General features: G+C 45.8%; 2 protein-coding genes across 3 annotated transcripts; both read left to right on the top strand.

Annotated features, from left to right (window-relative positions):
- The first annotated feature begins 1,145 nt into the window (after positions 1 to 1,145).
- On the top strand, positions 1,146 to 9,300 carry LOC136456810 (pumilio homolog 1-like). Its single transcript, XM_066456794.1, has 10 exons — positions 1,146 to 1,539; positions 1,626 to 2,304; positions 3,140 to 4,656; positions 5,019 to 5,160; positions 5,290 to 5,397; positions 5,546 to 5,758; positions 5,835 to 5,945; positions 7,741 to 7,935; positions 8,485 to 8,659; positions 8,770 to 9,300. The coding sequence occupies exons 2-10, from the start codon at positions 1,636 to 1,638 to the stop codon at positions 8,805 to 8,807; spliced, it is 3,168 nt and encodes a 1,055-aa protein (XP_066312891.1). The 5' UTR covers positions 1,146 to 1,539; positions 1,626 to 1,635; the 3' UTR covers positions 8,808 to 9,300.
- Positions 9,301 to 9,691: 391 nt separating this feature from the next.
- LOC136459408 (transcription factor PCL1-like) lies at positions 9,692 to 12,417 on the top strand. 2 transcript variants are annotated; one of them, XM_066459270.1, is made up of 2 exons: positions 9,692 to 10,847; positions 12,020 to 12,417. In XM_066459270.1, the coding sequence occupies exons 1-2, from the start codon at positions 10,105 to 10,107 to the stop codon at positions 12,060 to 12,062; spliced, it is 786 nt and encodes a 261-aa protein (XP_066315367.1). In that variant the 5' UTR covers positions 9,692 to 10,104; the 3' UTR covers positions 12,063 to 12,417. The 2 variants fall into 2 exon arrangements, with proteins under 2 accessions (XP_066315367.1, XP_066315366.1); XM_066459269.1 differs by having other exon boundaries at positions 9,694 to 10,847; positions 12,014 to 12,417.
- Positions 12,418 to 19,446: the final 7,029 nt, after the last annotated feature.

Consider the following 19,446-nt stretch of genomic DNA (forward strand, 5'->3'; position numbering starts at 1 on the left):
TATTAGTGTAAGATCATGCAAAATAAACAATAAAACAAGATGCCAAGTTGGTTAATAAGCTAGTCCCAACATTGTATTTTTTTGCCAATAGTTTTGTGAGAGCACTTAAAGAAGTGCTCCCAAACTCAATGTTTTAAGGGTGTGTTTAAGACTGCTCCACAAACTCTGCTCCACGAACTTATCGGAGAGCATCTAAAAAAACCTGGATTCTCTGGAGCATCTCTTTAGATGCTTGCACAACTCTACTTTTTGCTTGTAGTGAAACATGGAGCGGAGCTAAAAACATAGAGCGGGGGAGTCTCAAACATGCCTTAAAATTATTAGGATTCATTTTTTTGAAAAAGTAATTTACCATGATATTTCCTTAGAAAAACATTATCACGAGCTACGTTTATCCTGTTTATCCTATTGCTTGTGATGTAGGAGTACAAAATTGGCAAGCCGCACATGAACACAGATCACCAGCCTGTTCGGTTGGGTGGTTCGTATCGTTGCTGGTTCATGAAGAAGTACTGCTGGCTGGTTTGTGTGAGAGAAAAATACTGCTCCAGCTAAAAATTTACGATCGTTTACAACAAGCTACAACCAAACGAACAGCCTGCACAACACAGCCTTCCATTTCCTAGAAAACTACAAAGTGTCCCTTGACGGGGGCTTATCCAAAATTTACACCCCAAGATGGAAGCTTGTTGCGTTTTCTTTTCATGGAGTCGTCAGAATGCCGCATGCCCGCATGCCAACCCGCCCCGTCCTCGCAGCTCGAACGAGCGAATCTAGGGCCAGACACGTGGCATGCACATCCATGTGCTCGGGGCCCTCTTGGCTCTCTTTTACCGTGGGACCCACCTTGACCCTAATCCAAATTAAAGAGAAGACTAAGGACTACTCCACCTACTAACCTCGCAAACAATTTTACTCACCAACAGTCATGCATATTAATGGATAATCTTAAATCTTAACCCCTTCACTAAAAATGGTAAAAAAGAGTAAATTCTGTACAGGCGGCGGGGCCCGCAGGTCAGGCAGAAATAACTGCGGTGCCATCTCCTGCGCTGAAGTAATAAAAGTTTTGGAGTTATAAAACCCTAGGGGTTCTTGCGTCAGTCTACATCTCCACCGTCGGCGTCTAGATCCAACGGTTCCTGCGCCGCGGAGGCTCGTGCTTATCACTCCGCCGTCTCCTTCCTCGGGCTCGCTTCCCCACTGCTGATTACTGTGTGCTCTCTCTCCTCTCCCCATCCTCTTCTCCGAGCAGCTCGAAGCTTCCGGCGCCTGGAATGGCGGAATCGCTGCCCGATCAGAGTCCAATCTGAGCCTGGGCGTCCCCGAATCGTGCCTCCCCGTCCCGATCTTCCGGAATCCCGAAGAAATCGGTGTTGGAATGGAGGACTCCGCACCGATCGGGCTGTTGCCGCTCGATTCGGTGGTGCTTTGGTCTGGGGCGTCGGGAGAGCCGCGTCTTCTGTGACTGAGCTGTTCTTCTGGTGCTGGTTGGCGCGGGATTGGACCGTGCAGAGCGGCGCCTTGCGCCGGAAGGAGGTAACTGGGGTGCGGCGTCTGTACGTGATTTCCATTGGGGGTTTCGGTGTGTTCATTGTCTCATTCTTTGTGATTTCTGTTCCTAGGGTTTGTTGAATGATGAGCGCCAGCGCCGTGGCTATGCGTGGGGAGATGGGCGGCGGGGGCGGCGAGGGAGGGGAGGAGGAGTTGGAGGACGAGCTCGAAGCGCTGCTCAGTTCCGGCGGTGGCCAGCGGCGGCGACCAGCGGACTGGAGCGAGAGGGAGAGGGAGCGTGAGCTCAGCATGTTCCGGAGCGGCTCGGCGCCGCCGACCATAGAGGGTTCTCTGAACGCCATCAGCGGCCTGCTCCGCGGTGACGGGGAGGTGGCGGTGACGGCTGCCCCGATTCCTGTTGCTGAAGCGGTGAACGGGCATAGTGGCCTCTTCTCGGAGGAGGAGCTCCGGGCCGATCCAGCCTACCTGTCTTACTACTACTCTCATGGAAATCTTAACCCGAGGCTGCCACCACCGGTGCTGTCCAAGGAGGATTGGCGGTCAACCCAGCGCCTGAAATCTGGGGGGGTTGGGGGCATTGGGGACAAGAGGAAGCCTATTCAGGAGGACGCCGGACAAGGGCCGGCGACTGCAGTAGGGAGGTCTCTGTTCTCACTGCACCCTGGTTTTGAGCGGGAGGAGGAAGCCAGGAATGATGGGGGTGGTGCTGCAGAGTGGGTGGATGGTGGAGGGGATGGACTCATTGGTTTATCACTCGGGCGGCAGCGTAGCTTTGCAGATATACTGCAGGTTTGATCTTATTTGGGTTGCAAAACTTGCTTCCTTTTTTTATGTTGAATTTTAATTCTGAAGAAGGGTTAGTCTTAATAGCTTCTACTTGGTGCACTATTCTGGTAGCTACACTACTATTAGTTGTTAACTTGTTATTTTAGTGTTATTATCCCATTGAGGTTCAATTTTAGTTTCGTTTTTTTGGATGTGCAGTTTTATCCAAACTGTTTTCTAGATGGTTTGGGCTGCTATAAGTTTCTGGTACATGTTACTCACAATATATATGGAGTAGTGTGGGTATTTTCTTACTTTTGGTTCAACTGGTAAGTGAACACAGTTCTGACGAATCAACACACTTGACCATTCAGGTTAATCTGGGTAACAGTAGCCCTTATGGGTTTAGAAATTTCTCTGTGAGTCTGTGTAAGTTTTGAATGCCTCAGTTCAAGCTCATGCATTGGGGATGACAGTGAATCAGATTCACCTAAAAAGCCAGGTGGTATAAATATTGTAATGGGCATGCCCGATGGTCTTGTGTCAAAGTGCATGCTTTCAGCATCATCTTGGGATTTTTTTTTTTGTATTTTTGTAGAATTTTCTAACAAGTTTCCTCATAAGGTTCAAGACAGGATAAAGCATATCTTTGATACTTGCGCGTGTCTATATAATATTGGTACTAGACAACTATTATCATTTTTTTTCTCTTTCTGTTTAGAGTGTGCAAGCTTGAATTTATACTACAATGTGCATTCTTACCATGTCTACTTTATTGGTTTATGCTTCCATCTACCTGTGCCTTTCTACACCTTTTATCGTTCAGACATCTTATTTAGTTTATTATGGGTTGTTTCAGGACAATATTGGCCGCAGAACACCTACTTCAGAGCATCCCTCCCGCACGGCCAGTCGCAATTCTTTTCTTGACAATCAGGAGCCAGTGAATCCTGCTGACAACCAATATTCTGTGCATAATGATATTTTGGATGTGCATCATCCTATTGGAAACATGCATAATGTCAGTGGTCTTCACAACCTTAACACATCCACATCTCAAACATTTGCATCTATTATGGGTTCATCTGTTTCCAGAAATGCTACGCCAGATCCTCATTATGTTGCAAGGGTTCCTAGCCCTGGCCTTCCGCCTGTTGGTGTTAGGATCACTTCCAATGATAAGAAACTGAACTGCTCCTCATCGCCATTCAACACTGTATCTTCAAAAGCAGTTGGGACTGATGATATTTTATCTGCATTGTCAAACATGAAGTTATCAAAAAGTGGTTCTCTGAATGATAATAACATCAGTCGATCGAACTTTCAGAGAGATATAAGTGATCAGCAGAAATTTTCACTTGACTCACAAGCAGCTCAAGTCCATAATAAGCAGCATTCTGTGATGTTAGAAACTGATGATGGATATTTGGGTATACCATCGATGTCACAATCATCCAATTCTTCATTTGCAGACGTTAATAACAGTGTTGCCGGTCTAGCAGAGTTTAGAAATAGTACCAACACAAGGTTAGATGGACATTTGGAAATGCAGAGATCTTCTAATTTGTCTGCTCGTTCATACCAGAAGTCCCCATCTTCTTCTAATGAAAGCCCAGGTGGTTCTCCTGCTCAACATCACAGTTTTGACAGTATAAATTCAGCCTTTTTGAACTATGGGCTCAGTGGATACCCACTCAGCCCAGGATTGCCTTCTGTGATGCCCCCTTTGTTTGAGAGTGCTGCTGCTGCATCTGCTCTAGCCTCACTTGGTGCAGATTCAAGAAACCTTGGAAACAATAGTTTATCTTCACCTACATTGAGCCTAACTGATGCGCATAACCTTGGTCGGGGTGGTAATCAAGCTCCCACAGGTCTGCAGTCTCCTCTTTCTGACCCTTTTTATGTCCAATACTTGAAGGCAACTCAGTATGCAGCACAGGGAGCTGGCAGCTATGGTGATCCCTCCTTGGAAAGAGGTTACATGGGTAACTCATATGCTAATTTAAATGCAGTTCAAAAAGCTTATATTGAAGCCTTGCTTCAGCAGCAGAAACAATTTGAAATGCCATTTCTTGGTAAATCAACCGCTTCAAATCATGGGTATTATGGCAATTTGGCTTTTGGCATGGGCATGGCATACCCAGGAAGCCCATTGAGCAGTCCTGTTGCTTCTCAGTCTGGTCCTGGCAGTCCACTTAGGCTTGGTGAGCGAAATCTGAGGTTTCCGTCTAACTTGAGAAACTTTGGTGGCTGGAACTCTGATCCAAGTGGCTACATGAATGAAAACTACCCATCCTCGCTTTTGGATGAATTTAAAAGTAACAAAGCCAGAAGTTTTGAGCTTGCTGAGATCGCTGGGCATGTGGTTGAGTTTAGGTATGCCTTGTCTCATTGTACCTTTTCGGAATACTAATATAAATATCTCAGATTTGTTCAATGGCTCACTAATATCCTGATGAGCAACGTCTTGTATTTGTTCCCTCCACAAATCTACATGTTCAGTAATAATGGTGTGGAACTTGCACCCCCCCCCCCCCCCCCCTCCCACACACACACACACACCCAAAAAACAACAACAACACACACACAACACAGTTTGTGTACACTAATTTGTGCATCAATACTTCATAGATAGTGGAAGATGCTTTGGTCACTGTTTTAAAAAAAAATTGTATAAGGATTAAGGTTCAGGACTAGTTTGGATGTGTGACATTTGCTGATCTGCATTGATTCTGCAGTGCTGACCAATATGGAAGTCGTTTCATACAGCAAAAACTTGAAACTGCCACAGTTGAAGAAAAGAACATGGTCTTTGAGGAGATCATGCCTCATGCACTATCATTGATGACTGATGTATTTGGAAATTATGTAGTACAGAAGGTATTCTTCTCCTACACTCTATGAAGCATCTCTCTGTTAGGATGGGGATACCTTATTGTTTCACCAGTTCTCCAAGCATGTTTCAATGTTGATCAAGTATTTCATGACTTACATGTCCTATTTTCCTAGTTTTTTGAGCATGGGAGTGCAGAACAACGGAGGGAGTTGGCTGATAAACTATTTGGACATGTATTAGCTCTCAGTCTTCAGATGTATGGATGCCGAGTTATCCAAAAGGTACTAAATGATTATCGTCTGTACTCGCTAGCCACTTGATATAATCACTGCAAAGAGTTCTTTCTTGTGGGGCCTCTCCCTCTGACCTTTTTCCTTTTAAAACACACACTTCGGTTACCTGATCCAATCTATATGCACATCACTGAAGGCAATAGAGGTGGTTGATCTGGACCAAAAAACAAAGATGGTTACTGAGCTTGATGGTCATATCATGAAATGTGTACGCGATCAAAATGGAAACCATGTTATCCAGAAATGTATTGAATGTGTCCCAGAAGATTCTATCGAGTTTATAATATCGACATTCTATGGTCATGTTGTTCCATTATCAACCCACCCTTATGGCTGCAGAGTCATACAGGTGAGGTTCTGCACCTACATGCAAGTGTTCTATCCCTTGTGTTAATGAGATTCACAGTTTTCTTTTCTCTATGCAGAGAGTACTTGAGCACTGTGCTGATCCAAAAACACAGCAAATAGTTATGGATGAGATATTGCAATCTGTATGCATGTTGGCACAGGATCAATATGGAAATTATGTTGTCCAGGTTCAGTGCTGCTTTCCAATTTTTTGAACTGGCACTTTTATTCCCAATCATGAATAGCTATAGATATTTTTACCTTGGGTACTTGTATTGCAATAAATATTTACAATATCTGTGGCATACAACCATCATTATGTGTGTGTTGTTTTGTTTCTGTTTTGAGATCCTATTTGAAAAGTTAGTTCTTGAGAAGGCTTGCATCAGCGTTTCAATTGGCAACCTGACTTACATTCCTTTTTAAGCACTACAGGGGAGGCCTTGTTATTTTTTTGTTAACTGTTTTTTTAAGACAATGTAAACCAGGGCCAGAATAACAAAGCTTCACAAGTTCTACGTGGCCCAAAGGAAAAGATTGTAATAACTATAGAGATATAATCATTAGAATACAAATAATCAGTGTTCTTGATCCACACAAGTAGCCAAGTAGATGGAGCAGAAACTTCAAGCAGGCATCATTCCTTCAGCAGATGCACATCTGCCTAAAATCATTCTCTTCCAACTGTGTTTATTAGGGTAACTTTGTCAAAGATGCATGTTCCTTTGGAAATAAAGATGCCAAAACTCCAGAGGGATGTGCTCTTTGAACGTCTTTCTACTGAAGGAAAACAATTGCCTAACAGATTCTTTCTGTTAATTAGTCCTCAGTCACTCTCGTATTTGAAACCAGTTGATGGTAAAGTTGACATATATTGTGTCAATTTACAGCTAGAAACTGAAGAGAATTATGTTGACATGTTTCTATATCTTTTATAAATTGAAAAGTTTTGAGTGATGCAACTGAAGTGACTATTTAGCTAACCTTTTCTGGAGTTATTTCAGTATAATTCAGACCTGTAAGTGATCCATATAATCCAGAACAAACAATTCTCCACTGTTGTAAAATTAGGCATAAGCACTTGAATGTGCTGACCATCTTGGCTAGCGTTTATGGTCTTAATCAGCTATGCTTGGCTAGCATGTTGAAGCACGCTCTTGGTGAAGCATGTAAATCGAACATAACTATTTCTCCTCGATCGCTGTTTTTACATCAACATAATATCCTTAGTCTGAGGAAGGGTGCTATTATTGGAAACCAAATAATCACCTGGCCCACCCCGATTCTCGTGAATAGAAGAGCTGACTTGCATTCGAGGGTAGTGTTAAGCAACTTCCGGATATGATTGATAGGTTATCAAGTGGATATCTCCAGGATGTATTCTCTTCGCCTGAAACCTGCTAACGATTGGTAATGTTGATGGCATCGTGTTAGTGTGGAAAAAAGGTGTTCTTTTTTTCCCCTTAGAAGATGATACTAATCTACCAGGTTGTCTGATACAAACGGCATCTCACTAAGTGGGTTGGATACATTTTGTGGTTGATTGAATGGGTATTGTAAATTGCATTTTACTCTCTCCATTCCAAATTATAAGACGTTTTAGTTTTTTTAGATACAGGTCTCCTCGCATTGCACAGGCGAGGGTAAGGTTTGCCACTGACACCCTTCCCCTGACCCCGCACAGAGCAGGAGCTCTCTGCACTGGGTACGCCCTTATAGTTTTTGCTATGCACCTAAGATATACACTATGTTTAGATACATAGCTAAAGCAATGTATCTAGAAAAACCAAAACGTCTTATAATTTGATATGGAGGGAGTATTTATGATCTCTCTGGGCGAACTGACACTAATCCAAGAATATCTGCTATCACATGGCTACTTTTATTCGATTTGTTGCCGTTAGATCAAACATTCTGTTAGAAAAACCTCCTGTGGTTGTTACCACCAATGAGTTACCATACTGAGATTCCATTCTTATGCAGCATGTTTTAGAGCACGGGAAGCCTCATGAAAGATCCATCATTATTGAGAAATTAGCTGGACAGATCATTCAGATGAGCCAACAGAAATTTGCCTCGAACGTGGTTGAGAAGTGTCTAACATTCGGGGGACCTACAGAGCGAGAAGTTCTCATAAATGAAATGCTTGGGACCACTGATGAGAATGAGCCTCTACAGGTGATTTTTTTTTTCTTATTTCTTAATATGATTATGACTTGGAGTTTAAATGTTTAATAATTCTAAATTGCAAGTTTTTTCGGTGTGAAAAAAAATTAGTGTAGTCCTTGAAACTGCTTGTGTGGTTGTGCCACCTTGTGAATACTGTCATGTGATGAGCATAGTAATTGGCACGTGGTCCCAGACATAATAATTTTGTTCACATCATAAGTTTTTGAATAAAATATATTCAGCTGATCACAAGGGGATTTTTAGTCCTTTTTGGATGGCATATGAAACCCAATAGGTTTTATTATGTATCTAAAGCTTTTTTAAAGTAGAAATCTGAAAAGATATGATATTTTCGATTCTAGTTTGTCAGTTTTCCATGGCTCCATGCATAATCTAGCAAACGCTGCATAAACAAGTTCGATAGTTAGATTGTTGCTAAATAACCTTGCATTTTTTTTTGTCGGGTTACATATCATGTTTGCTAAAAAATTCAGCTTATTTGCTTCTGAAAAAAAAGAACTCAACACAGTCTAATCCTTCTTTCTCGACCTATTACAGGCCATGATGAAGGATCAGTTTGGTAACTATGTTGTACAGAAAGTACTCGAGACTTGTGACGACCAGCAACGTGAGTTGATCCTGTCACGGGTAAAGGTTCACTTAAATGCTCTGAAGAAATATACATATGGGAAGCACATAGTTGCTCGTGTAGAAAAACTTGTTGCCGCTGGTGGTAAGTTTCCCCATCCAACTTCATTCATTGAAAGAATTTGCTGAATATTTCTTTGATTAATTGGTATTCTTTTGTAATATCTAACCATTCTAATTGCAATCTGAATCCAGAGAGGAGGATTGCACTTCAACCGCAAAATCCTTCTTAATGGCGTAAAGATGACCATGTACAGCTAACCATGGCTAGACAGATCTACCTTCTGCCTTCTGCTTTGGGCTGCTACAAGCCAAGTTTACAAATAAACATGTTGTACTAAGAAGTCTGTACATTTTGTAGTTTGAGCTTATAGTCATGCCAAGATGAGGCTCAGACAGTTTTAATTTTACCAGATGTCAGCTGCGGAGAATAGGCGTTCTGTATAAGTTGTAGGTGTAAAGAGAGGAGGAAAGTCTATATTTTGTGACGAGACTGTACAAATCTGCAGTCCTGCGAGAGTTAGCATCTGCTTAGGATAAAATTTTATTGCCCTCCTTGTTATCACTAATGGATGTTTGTAACACTGAATAACTGATGTAACGGTTCCAGCTCCTGAAGCCAGTTGCGTGCTTTGTATGGAACTGCTCTTTGTGGGACTCTGCATGTTCCGGGTCCTGATTCAGCAGCATGCCAATTTTCGTTTTTCAGTCGTCGTTTCATGGGGTGTCAGGGTTTTGTTTAAGCGCTGAGCTCGTCATTTACCATCCTTAAATTGGTCGTGTATTGTTGATCTCAAATACGAGGCAGTTGTAAAACTCGTGCCAGAATTGCTTGTAGCCTTACAGTATTTGATTGGATGTGCCATACTGCTTGCTTGGTGGTACGATGCTATCAGTATCTATCGGTGGAGCCGGGAGGGCGATATCAGTGGAAATGATAGCACTGTTTCTTTTTCTCCTTTCCCCTATTTAGGAAGGCACTGGCGATCATATTCATGGCTAAATGCCAAACAGTTTTCGTTTTTCCTTTCCTATTTAGGAAGGCACTGGCGATCATACTCATGGCTAAATGCCAAACAGTTTTCGTGTTTCATCGTTCCAACTTTCGAACCCTATACCCGTCCTCGGAGGCGAGTTGCGTCTACGGCACCAGTGCGCCATGTGAAGGTTGGCAACCGCGCTCGTTTTCGGAGCTTCGGACAATTCCGTTCTCTGCTGAGTGCTGACACAGCAAACCAGAACCCCAGCGAGGCAACCCCAACTCCCGGCGGACCGCCTACGGCCTACCACTCCCGCAGTCCCGCGTTCCAGCCCCATTTATCGTCTTCGTCTGTCCGTCACGGCACCGCGCCGCGCAGCGTCAGGACTCGCTTGCGGTCGCTCTCATGCCCTCCTGCCAAGCAAAACACCATGCACTCTCCGAGCGACTCGCTCCACACCCACGCGCCAACGGGATCACCGTGACAACGTCAGAAACCCAGAAGAAGCCTGCGCCCGCGCCTAGCCTGCCCCACCCCGGGGGAATATGTTATGTTATCCCCACGCGGCGGCCGGCCCCACGACCCCACGGCGCCCGCCCCCTCCGCCCTCCCCTCATCTTCGTCAACCCGCCACACGGACATGGAAGACGCCGGCGCCGGCTTCGGCGCGTGCGGCCGCGTGCTCGAGTGGGAGCACGGCCTCCCCACGGAGGAGGAGCTGACGCCGCTCTCGCACCCGCTCGTCCCTCCGACGCTCGCCGCCGCGTTCCGGATCGACGTCAGGGGCACCGGCACCGCCTTCCCCTCCCACGCCTTCGACTGCCCCGTCTTCGCGCACAACTCCCCCACCTCTCACCTGTCCTTCCGCTGCGAGGACGAGGACGATGAGGAGGAGGGGGAGGAGCAGAGCGAGGACGCCACCTCCGGAAGCGGCGGCTCGTGCCGAGGCGGGACTGGGAGGGCCGGGAAGAAGGCGAGGATGGTGTGGACGCCGGAGCTGCACCACCGGTTCGTCGAGGCGGTGGCGCACCTCGGCGACAAGGGCGCCGTGCCCAAGGCCATCGTGCGCCTCATGAACGTCGAGGGCCTCACCCGCGAGAACGTCGCCAGCCACCTCCAGAAGTACCGCATCTACCTCAAGCGCACGCGCGGCCCCGGAAAGCCGCAGCAGCCTCCTCCGACCTTCCCGCCGGCATACGGTTCCCACTTCAGGCCCCAACAGCCCTCTGACACCTCCAGCGCGTTCTCCACTTCTCCTGCCGCGACAGCGAGAAGCTCGAACGCGACAAAGCAGTAAGCTCTATGGTTTTCAATTTTGAATGCATACCGTACCAAGAAAAGAGTAAACCACTCGAAAAATATTTGGATTCATTTCGAAATGTGAAATGATATTCTCGTCGTCCAAGCCAACCTGTTCTGAGACATTCAAGTACACAGGTGCAGACATCTAGTAGATTTTTTTTTAGCAAATCTAGTAGATATGAACCACACTCTCTTCTCAACTTTATCAAGCCGTGGGCCGTGGCCATGTATGTTTGTTCCAAGTTCCATTACAAACTTACATTCGGGTCTCTATTTGATTTGCATTGGCTGTTCAGAGATACAACTAGTATCCTCTTTGCATTAAGCTTGCTTTGATTACTTTGTACATTTTTTTGGCGATTTATGGGCAGTTTGGTACTCTAAAGCTAATACACCATTCTATATTGGGTTATTTGAAAGCTATATTTTATGTTTGGCATAGATGACCCATCATTGTCAAATCAAAAGTTTATTAGTTAGATTGCAGAAATTAGTAGTACCAATTTTGAGTAAATCTCGTGGTGGGCAGATAGTGGAACAACTTTATTGCCGCGCTGCAAACTTGCCTCAGAGACTTGATTAGTTATTTCAATTCTTTTGGAACTTGTGTTGCCCTTAATGTAAGATACTGAGATTTTGTTTATCTGATGCTGATGTGTTGGGTACTTGTGTGTATCGGTGGTACCAGGGTAAGTGACCAGAAAAAATTGGCCTTGCAACAGAAAAGGGCAGTATCTGATTTCTCAAGGAAGGGTTCGATTTTCCAACTTCCCGTATTTTTCAGGATTTTGGATTTCTTCCTTCTGCAGTTTTGGGCTTCGGTTACAAACTAGAGCACTCTTGTGTAGGAAGGGTTTCCATGTTTAGAGATGCTTTGCTGTGCTGGTTTCATAGGATTAAAAAGCATATTAGGCAGTGGATTTCTGGTATTGTTGTTTGCACTACTGGCAACGAGCCTACATGAACCCTTTTAGTTCAGCAATGTCCACTTTCTTTTGAAAGGGGTGTAGCAATGCCCCTCACATTCTTGGATCTAGACAAGGCATCGCAGCTACCTGCTACTCTTACAATTTTCCACTTATGCCGGCATTTCTTTTTTGAAACTAACATATATGGTGACTGATTTTCTTTGCCTTGATTTTATGGCAACTGCTTAGCTCCAGGCCGTGGGATGGAAACGGCCCAAACAAGCGTAAGACATTCTGAGAAAGAGCTCATGGAAACTAGCACGCCAAGTTCAGTTAGCCCGTAAGATGTTTCTCAGGAAAGAGGTATTGTCCAAAGTGGAGCGAGTGAATTACAGCAAATAAATATGAGTAAATGACGATGTTGCCGAAATCATTGGAACATCGACCGGTACTCCGGTAGATCGACGACCAAAACAAAACGACCTGAAAGAGTAAAGTTTTGTGAGATTTTCTAGAGCTTTTGTTATCTGAATGTAAAAGTTAAATTGTGTGGCTCAAGTATTGTAAATTTTCCATCACGTCTTACAGTATGAGACTAGTGTGCATGTATCCTGATGCAACACCATAATGCTAGTATTTTCATATTAAGCTGCTGACAAATTCCATTATTGCTTATGTCATACATGGATTCGGTAAACTCGAGAAGTTTCGGTGTCTGCAATATTGTGACTCTGTACAGCCTCCAAAGTTGAAAACCATTATGCCACGGTTCCACCGAGGAGTGCGTCTCTAGTAGACTTGAACATGGACAACTTGACCTAACCAACCTATATATCCGTAAAAATTCTGATCCAAACGCTCACCTATGCGGGGCCTTGCCCAACTGCACACGGGGAGTCCCCGCTCGCGCCCCTCCCCTTCTCACGCGCAAGCACGCAGCCAGCAGCTGCAGCAGGTGACTACAACAGGTGGCTACACCATCATCCAAAAGAAGGGAGGGGGCGGTGGATGCCTAGGTGGCACCGGGAGGAGGAGACACCGAGGTGAAGGTGAGGCAGCAGAAAAGTGAAGACCGAGATGCAATACCCGATCTACCTTTGAAACATCCGGATGCAACACTTGCAATATACGTCTGAAGGCAGATAAAAACACATGAAACATGCATCTGAAACACTAGCTGCAACACCAGATCTACTTTTGAAACATCTAGATGAAACGCTTGCAACATACGAACAAAACAGCTGAAACACTCACCTGGAAATACTTCATATGTGTGAAAACATATGCAACATCCAGATAAAACACTTGCAAACATATGTTAGGAAAACAAGATGAAACATTTGTAACATACACTTGAAACATACGGTATAGCCACTGCAACATGTGTAACATTCCGATCTACTTTCGCAACATGCAAATGAAACATTGAAACACTTGAAACATACTCTTGTAACATAGGATTTGCTTGGACGAATGGAGGCACGTCGACGCGGAGGTCGACGGCGGCGCATGGACCTGGCTGTGCAGTAATGGCATGGGCAATTCATCGGCGGGCGCGGTGTCACACGAATCTCTTCCACCTCGACTGCTTGTTGGAGCATCCGTCGTGGAGGCTCGCTGGCTCTGTGGAGGCGACCATGATTCAACGGCTCGGTGGAGGGAGTGGTAGCAGCGAGTGAGCCCACCACGGTGAGGAGGCAGCACAGAGAAGGCCGCAGGGGATGGGGAGTGGCGCTGCGGGGGATCGACAGCGACGAGGCGGAGTAGGGTGGGCGGATGGGCACGGCGACGCAGGGAGGAAACGACAGAGCGAGCATTAGGGCACGCGGACGGGAAGAGCAGATAGGTTCGCTGGGTGAGCGGCGCATGCGGGGGGTGAGCGGAGGGAGGCGTCCATCCATCTGGACGTCTTAATTGTAACATTATTGGAAAAAATGGAAATACTTTTTGTAGGACGTTCGTCTGTGACTATGTCCAGACGCGGCTCCCTAGGAGCGGGCCCCAAACAAAAAACAAATCACCATTCCCTTGTGCATATCCGTCTGTCCCTCCTGAGCCCACACCCACTCCTTTGTGCTTATCCACCCGGCCTCAAAGTAGCGTGGCTGCTCATCCATCCGCCCCCTTCTCCAATGCGCGCTCGTGGGCTGCTGCCACGTTTCCTTTCCCCATCGGCGGCAGCATCGCGCGCCCTCACTCCATGCGCCGCTCGCTCGCATGACTTCTCATCCATCTGCCCCTTCCCCAGCGCGCACTTGTCGGGCTGCCGTTCCGTGCCATTCTCCCCATCGCTAGCCGTGCGGGGTGCCCTCGTTCCCTGCGGTGCTCACCTGCGTCCTCGCTCCCATACCGTTCATTTATCGCCCATCATCGTTGGGCGCACCGCTGACTCCGCCATGCCCGCTGGGGCACACGTGCCGTGGCGCCTCAGGTCTTCCCCGACCGAGCCAATGGCACCCACGAGCGTGGACGGTGCTAGTGGTGCTCGCGCGCCACAGCTCGCCATCGGCTCCTGTGGCAGAACCTCCTAAATTATAGGGCCGACATGCACCTGTCACTGTCCGACGACCTTTGGCATCTGTGCATATGTTTCCGATAACTTAAGAAGACTGTCGGGTGTCCTCGGAGAACCCCGAATCATCCACGATTTCCGAGCAGGATCACGTTACAGAGTCATTGCAGTATTACAACATTTATTTAAATATCTACACCAGAGTAAAAACAACGGAAGTCTTACAATAACATAATTTACAAAACAGTAGTTTCAAACCTTATAACTAAGTTCGATGATTATTACAAAACGAAATAGTGGAGTGGCATTATAATATAATACAAAACACACAGTGAAACTGCCCTACCCAAGGGCCACACATTTACTTCTCATCGTCATCACAAGGAACAACCGTCATGCAGCACGATCCAAAACAGATCTGCTCATGAGTCTCACCTGCAACAAGGGTCAACGAACCCTGAGTACAAAAGTACTCAACAAGACTTAACCGAAATAAAACTGATAGAACTCAGGAATGCCGGCTCATGGGATTCAAGGTATGTCTTTAACAATAATCAAAGTTCTTTTGCGTAAAAGCTCTTTAACAAAATTCTTTACTTCAAATGTAAAACTTTATAAGTACCACATATGAATCTGCCATGATCCGTAATGAGATCATGAACTTCATATCAATCTCTTTCGCAAATGTAACAACCAGTCCCGACATACATGGCCTAGGCCCACTCTTCCGAGGAGTGGTCCGACCCACGTAGTAACCTTCGGTTAACCGTTTTGAACGAAGCGAGGACGAAAGTTCAAGCAGGTTGCTACGCGGGTCGGACCACTCCTCGGAAGAGTGGGCCTGGGCCATGTACGTCGGGACTGGTTGTTACAGCTCCCACCCCAACGGCGGGAATCGACTGGCCTGGCCTCCCCTCCCCCCTCCCATATGTTGCATATGTGTGTTTCAAGTGTTTCATATGTTTTAGATGTATGTTGCAAATATTTCGTCTTGATGTTGCAAAAGTACATTGGGGGATGTTGCACATATTGCATATGTTGCAAGTGTTTCAGAGGCATGTTGCAAGCGTTTGTTCAAAATGTTTCATCTGTTTCCAGATGTCTGTTGCAATCTTTTTTTATCTGGATGTTGCATATGTTTCACACATATGTTGCAATAGTGTGTTCCAACTGTTTTAGCTGTTTCAGTCTTATGTTGTAGCAAGTGGCTTCATATTGCAAGTTGCAAATCTCAATGTTTCATGTGTTTCACACAAATATTGCAAGTGCATGTTTCAAATGTCCATCTACTTTTAGACGTATGTTGCATTCAAATATTTTTCATGTTGCAAGTGTTTTATGTTTTACGGCCTGGGGGCGAGTGGGCTGGACGCGCGGCGCTCCGAGGGACCGATGGACGGTGGTGCTATGGTCGGGGCACGCTGGGGGCGTGCTCGTCCTCAGTTGCTCATCCTGGGTCCTGAGTGTTGCTCGTGCGGAGAGAGAGGAGGGGGTCAAGGGCGACCGGCTGGCGCAGAGACAGGGGCGAAGTGCGTGCGCGGGGCAGGGCGAAGGCTGATGGGATTGGGGCGAAGGCAGACGGGGGCGGGCTGCGCGGGCGTCCGGTCGCTAGTCACGCAAAAAAAAAAAAGAACCCAGCATAGGAGAATCTGAGAATTAGCCCGACATAACCCAGCCTTACTGTGTCTGTCTAGAGGGCACGGGCCGAAACCCTTGACCTGACACTTTTTTTCCAGTCCGACTCGACCTCGACCCGGCCCAACATATTTACTAGGTTATACTCCAGGGGCAAATCTATCCTTCTCTCTGACCATTCTGGCTGCCAGAGCTGCAAGGCCAGCCTATCGTGCGGCGTTGGTTTTTACTAGCAAGAAGTCTTCTTTTTTTTGCTATTCAACTAGTATTGTCCAAGTTTATATTTAGTACTAGCTTTATGATTTTGATTAAAATACATTATTTATGAATTTTTAGAGAAAACCTATTATTATTATTTTCAAAAAACATTGATCCACCTTTGAAACGAGTTAGATGACCATATTTATCTATAAATAATAGTTTGCTGGTCAAATATTTCTGATTTTAGAGTTGCATGGTCAAATAGTTCCAACGCCTCTTTCAGTTGGCAGATGCGCGGCGAAGCGTGGCTGGCACCATGTGCGCCGCGCATTGCTACGCTCGCCGCTCGGGGATGAGGCGGCGAAGGGCAGCTAGTGAGCTGAGCTGCACCACGTTAGCTTCCACTAATTCTCTTGAGTCCCCCCTCCCCCGTGACCTCTAGTCCTATACCCGTCGAGGGTTCAGTCGGAGCGGGGCGCCGCCGTCTGCGGATGACGAGCGGGCGCTAGTCCACCTTGGCCGAATCCTGTCGCCGCGCGGCGACAGGAGCGTTTCGTCAGCCGCCGCTGTGGGCTGTGGCAAACTTGCTGTCTGCGATCACAATCTATCCTTGAGCCCCTGGTCAGTGGCCAACTTCCAGCCAGTATCACGGGAAAGCTAGATCGATCCCTGGCATAATCTATGTATGGTCTCCGAAACACAGCTACTAGTCAGCTAGGCATGTTGAATTCTGAATGGAATAGTGTAGGTGAACGTCAGAAACCAGCTGTCTGGCATGACATTACAAGCAAAAATGAGTCAGAACTGAACCTGAGTTCATCAGATCTAGCCGACTAGTCCTCGTCTGCCCTGAAGCAACTTATTATCGTGACTTTTAGTTCACGTATCAGCGCAAATTACCCGGATCTGGGTGCCTGCCTGGCAATATTCAGTCGAACTGCGTGGGTGGGATGAGATCATGTGGGATCTACCCCAATGCGTAAGGAAGGAAATGAATGTAAGATAATCTACAGCATGTTCGTTTGCTCGTATACGATCATGGATTATAAGCTGAAACAGTATTTTTCTCTCACACCAAACCAGCCAGCAGTAAATAATCCACGATCGTTTACGATGAAACGAACATGCTAGTGTTTAAAGATAAAGAGGTCAGTACGACCTTTATCATATTTAGCCAATCATTGTTGTAAGATTGGAATGGCTCAACCACTCTTTGACTGAAGCAATTACAAAGGCAGCTGACAGGCCAAGTAGCTGCACATAGATTTCCTTTAAGGCTGATCTCTAGAGTTCCAATCATAGTCAAAATTTAAAGATACTTGGATTGTGAAGTGAGGTGCAAGCGGTAGAGTCTTACCGTCTGTGACCGGAAGGTCCCGGGTTCGAGTCGCGGTCTTCTCGCATTGCACAGGCGAGGATAAGGCTCGCCACTAACACCCTTCCCCAGACCCCGCACAGAGCGGGAGCTCTCTGTACTGGGTACGCCCTTCTTAGATTGTGAAGTGAGAAGTGTTACTCTCTGAGATCGATGGTTGATGAGTTGACTTGGCCGGTGTTGTAAACAAAGAAACAGTAAATACATTAAAAAACCTGCAGCTATTGTAACATTAATTATTTTTTGTGAGATGGGTGTTGCTGCAGCGTGAGGACATAAGGAGATGATTTAGAAATCAGAAGACGTCCAAAGCATTAGAGGTTGTCACTCTAGATATGCTGGCTAAGAATAGATGTAAAAGCAATAATAGATTAATATACTTTGCTTGTTAGCTTTCTATATAATTAAAGTGTGCAATTTCCCTTTAAATGATAATCAAGAATGGAGCTGAAAACTCTCTAAGAATTGGCTGTACGTTGTTGCTAAGGTCGATTTCCCCCTTAGAAGAATCAAGAAGTACCAAATAACTTGCCCTATTTCAAAAAAAAAAAAAACTACAGCTATTTTGACATATAAATCTGACACTTTTTTTGTCAACGGCCTCGTGGCACCGACGCGTGGAGCTTCATTATCGATCATGTGGTCTTGAGGTTGCAGACTTTTTAGACTAGTCGTTAACATAGGTTTATGTTTGCTGTACTTGATTTATGAATACATTTTAAATACTCCACCGAAAATCGGTGCCAACTAGGTCCACCGTCCTTTGGTGAGATCCTCCGATTGAGAAGAACCCCAGGGCAAACAGAAAAAAAGTTAAGGAAAAAGAAAGAAAGGTCAGCAGTTAACAAATCATGTAGGCAGCATAATGATTGTTGATTGGTGGGTTCGGGTGTTGTGTGCGTGAGTTGTATGCGATAGACATAACACGGGATCACTAGCCATAGATCTAGCATGTGTATTTGTATTTGGAATAAACAACAAGTCCTAGAACATCTACTAGTACGGGATTAAGGAGAAGGGAGAGGGGCAGTGGTCTCTGACCGTCAGAGGGCTTGGCGGAAGAGCTGCTGGAGCCATCCATGTCAATGGCGGTGGTGCGATCTAAGTCGGTGAAGGCGATGGGGATGTAGTAGTGGAGTCCGATGGCGCAGTCCGATGGTGGCGAGGCGATGGAGCTTCCCGTCACTGGATACGCACCCTCTAGATCGGATTAGGGTCTGTTGGTGGGGCGATGTGGCTGCTCACGGTGAACCTCGTGAAGAGAGCTGCCGGCCCCCACCTCTGTTTTTTATAGCGCAGTGTGACGGGGGCCCACCAACCATGTAGGGTTGGGCGCCCCCCGGTCAGGGCGCAGATCCAAGGACCCAATTGGCCGAGATCATCTAACATTCTCCCCCTTGATCTCACCTTATTACTTAAACTCAACTTACTTAATTTATTTTGTTCCCATTCCATCACAAATCAGCGCATAGAGCGTGCCTCATCATCACGATCAGTTGCCATTAGATTAATCAGCTACAATGCACATCTCTGTTTTGAAACAGATTCTTAACTAGGCCCTTATTGTTCAGGAATCATAGGCTTTCCCTTAGACCCATACCGGCTAAGTGTTCTCTAAACACGCTGGGTGGTAAGCCTTTTGTAAGCGGATCCACGAGCATCTTTTCTGTTCTTATATGCTCAAGACTAATTATATGATCTCGGACTTTGTCTTTCACAACATAATACTTTTTGTTAATGTGTTTGGCAGCACCACTTAACTTATTATTGTGAGCATAACATACTGCTAGATTATTATCGCAGTATAACTTGAGTGATTTATGTATGTCGTCTACCACTTTCAATCCGAGTATGAATTTCTTTAGCCAATTCACCTGCCCTGTGGCCTCATAATATGCTACAAACTCGGCATACATTATGGACGATGTAGTGATGGTTTGCTTTGAGCTTTTCCACAAT

The sequence above is a fragment of the Miscanthus floridulus genome, chromosome 6 (assembly GCF_019320115.1).
Source record: "Miscanthus floridulus cultivar M001 chromosome 6, ASM1932011v1, whole genome shotgun sequence".
Classification (NCBI taxonomy): domain Eukaryota; kingdom Viridiplantae; phylum Streptophyta; class Magnoliopsida; order Poales; family Poaceae; genus Miscanthus; species Miscanthus floridulus.

What these genes read in the sequence shown, in the direction of transcription:
- LOC136459408 (XM_066459269.1), top strand. Translation starts at nt 10,105, where the DNA reads ATGTTATCCCCACGCGGCGGCCGGCCCCACGACCCCACGGCGCCCGCC. An exon ending in AGCTCGAACGCGACAAAGCA is followed by an intron (nt 10,848 to 12,013) that starts GTAAGCTCTATG and finishes GCAACTGCTTAG; the next exon opens with CTCCAGGCCGTGGGATGGAA.
- LOC136456810 (XM_066456794.1), top strand. Translation starts at nt 1,636, where the DNA reads ATGATGAGCGCCAGCGCCGTGGCTATGCGTGGGGAGATGGGCGGCGGG. An exon ending in GGGCATGTGGTTGAGTTTAG is followed by an intron (nt 4,657 to 5,018) that starts GTATGCCTTGTC and finishes TTGATTCTGCAG; the next exon opens with TGCTGACCAATATGGAAGTC. An exon ending in ATGAGAATGAGCCTCTACAG is followed by an intron (nt 7,936 to 8,484) that starts GTGATTTTTTTT and finishes GACCTATTACAG; the next exon opens with GCCATGATGAAGGATCAGTT.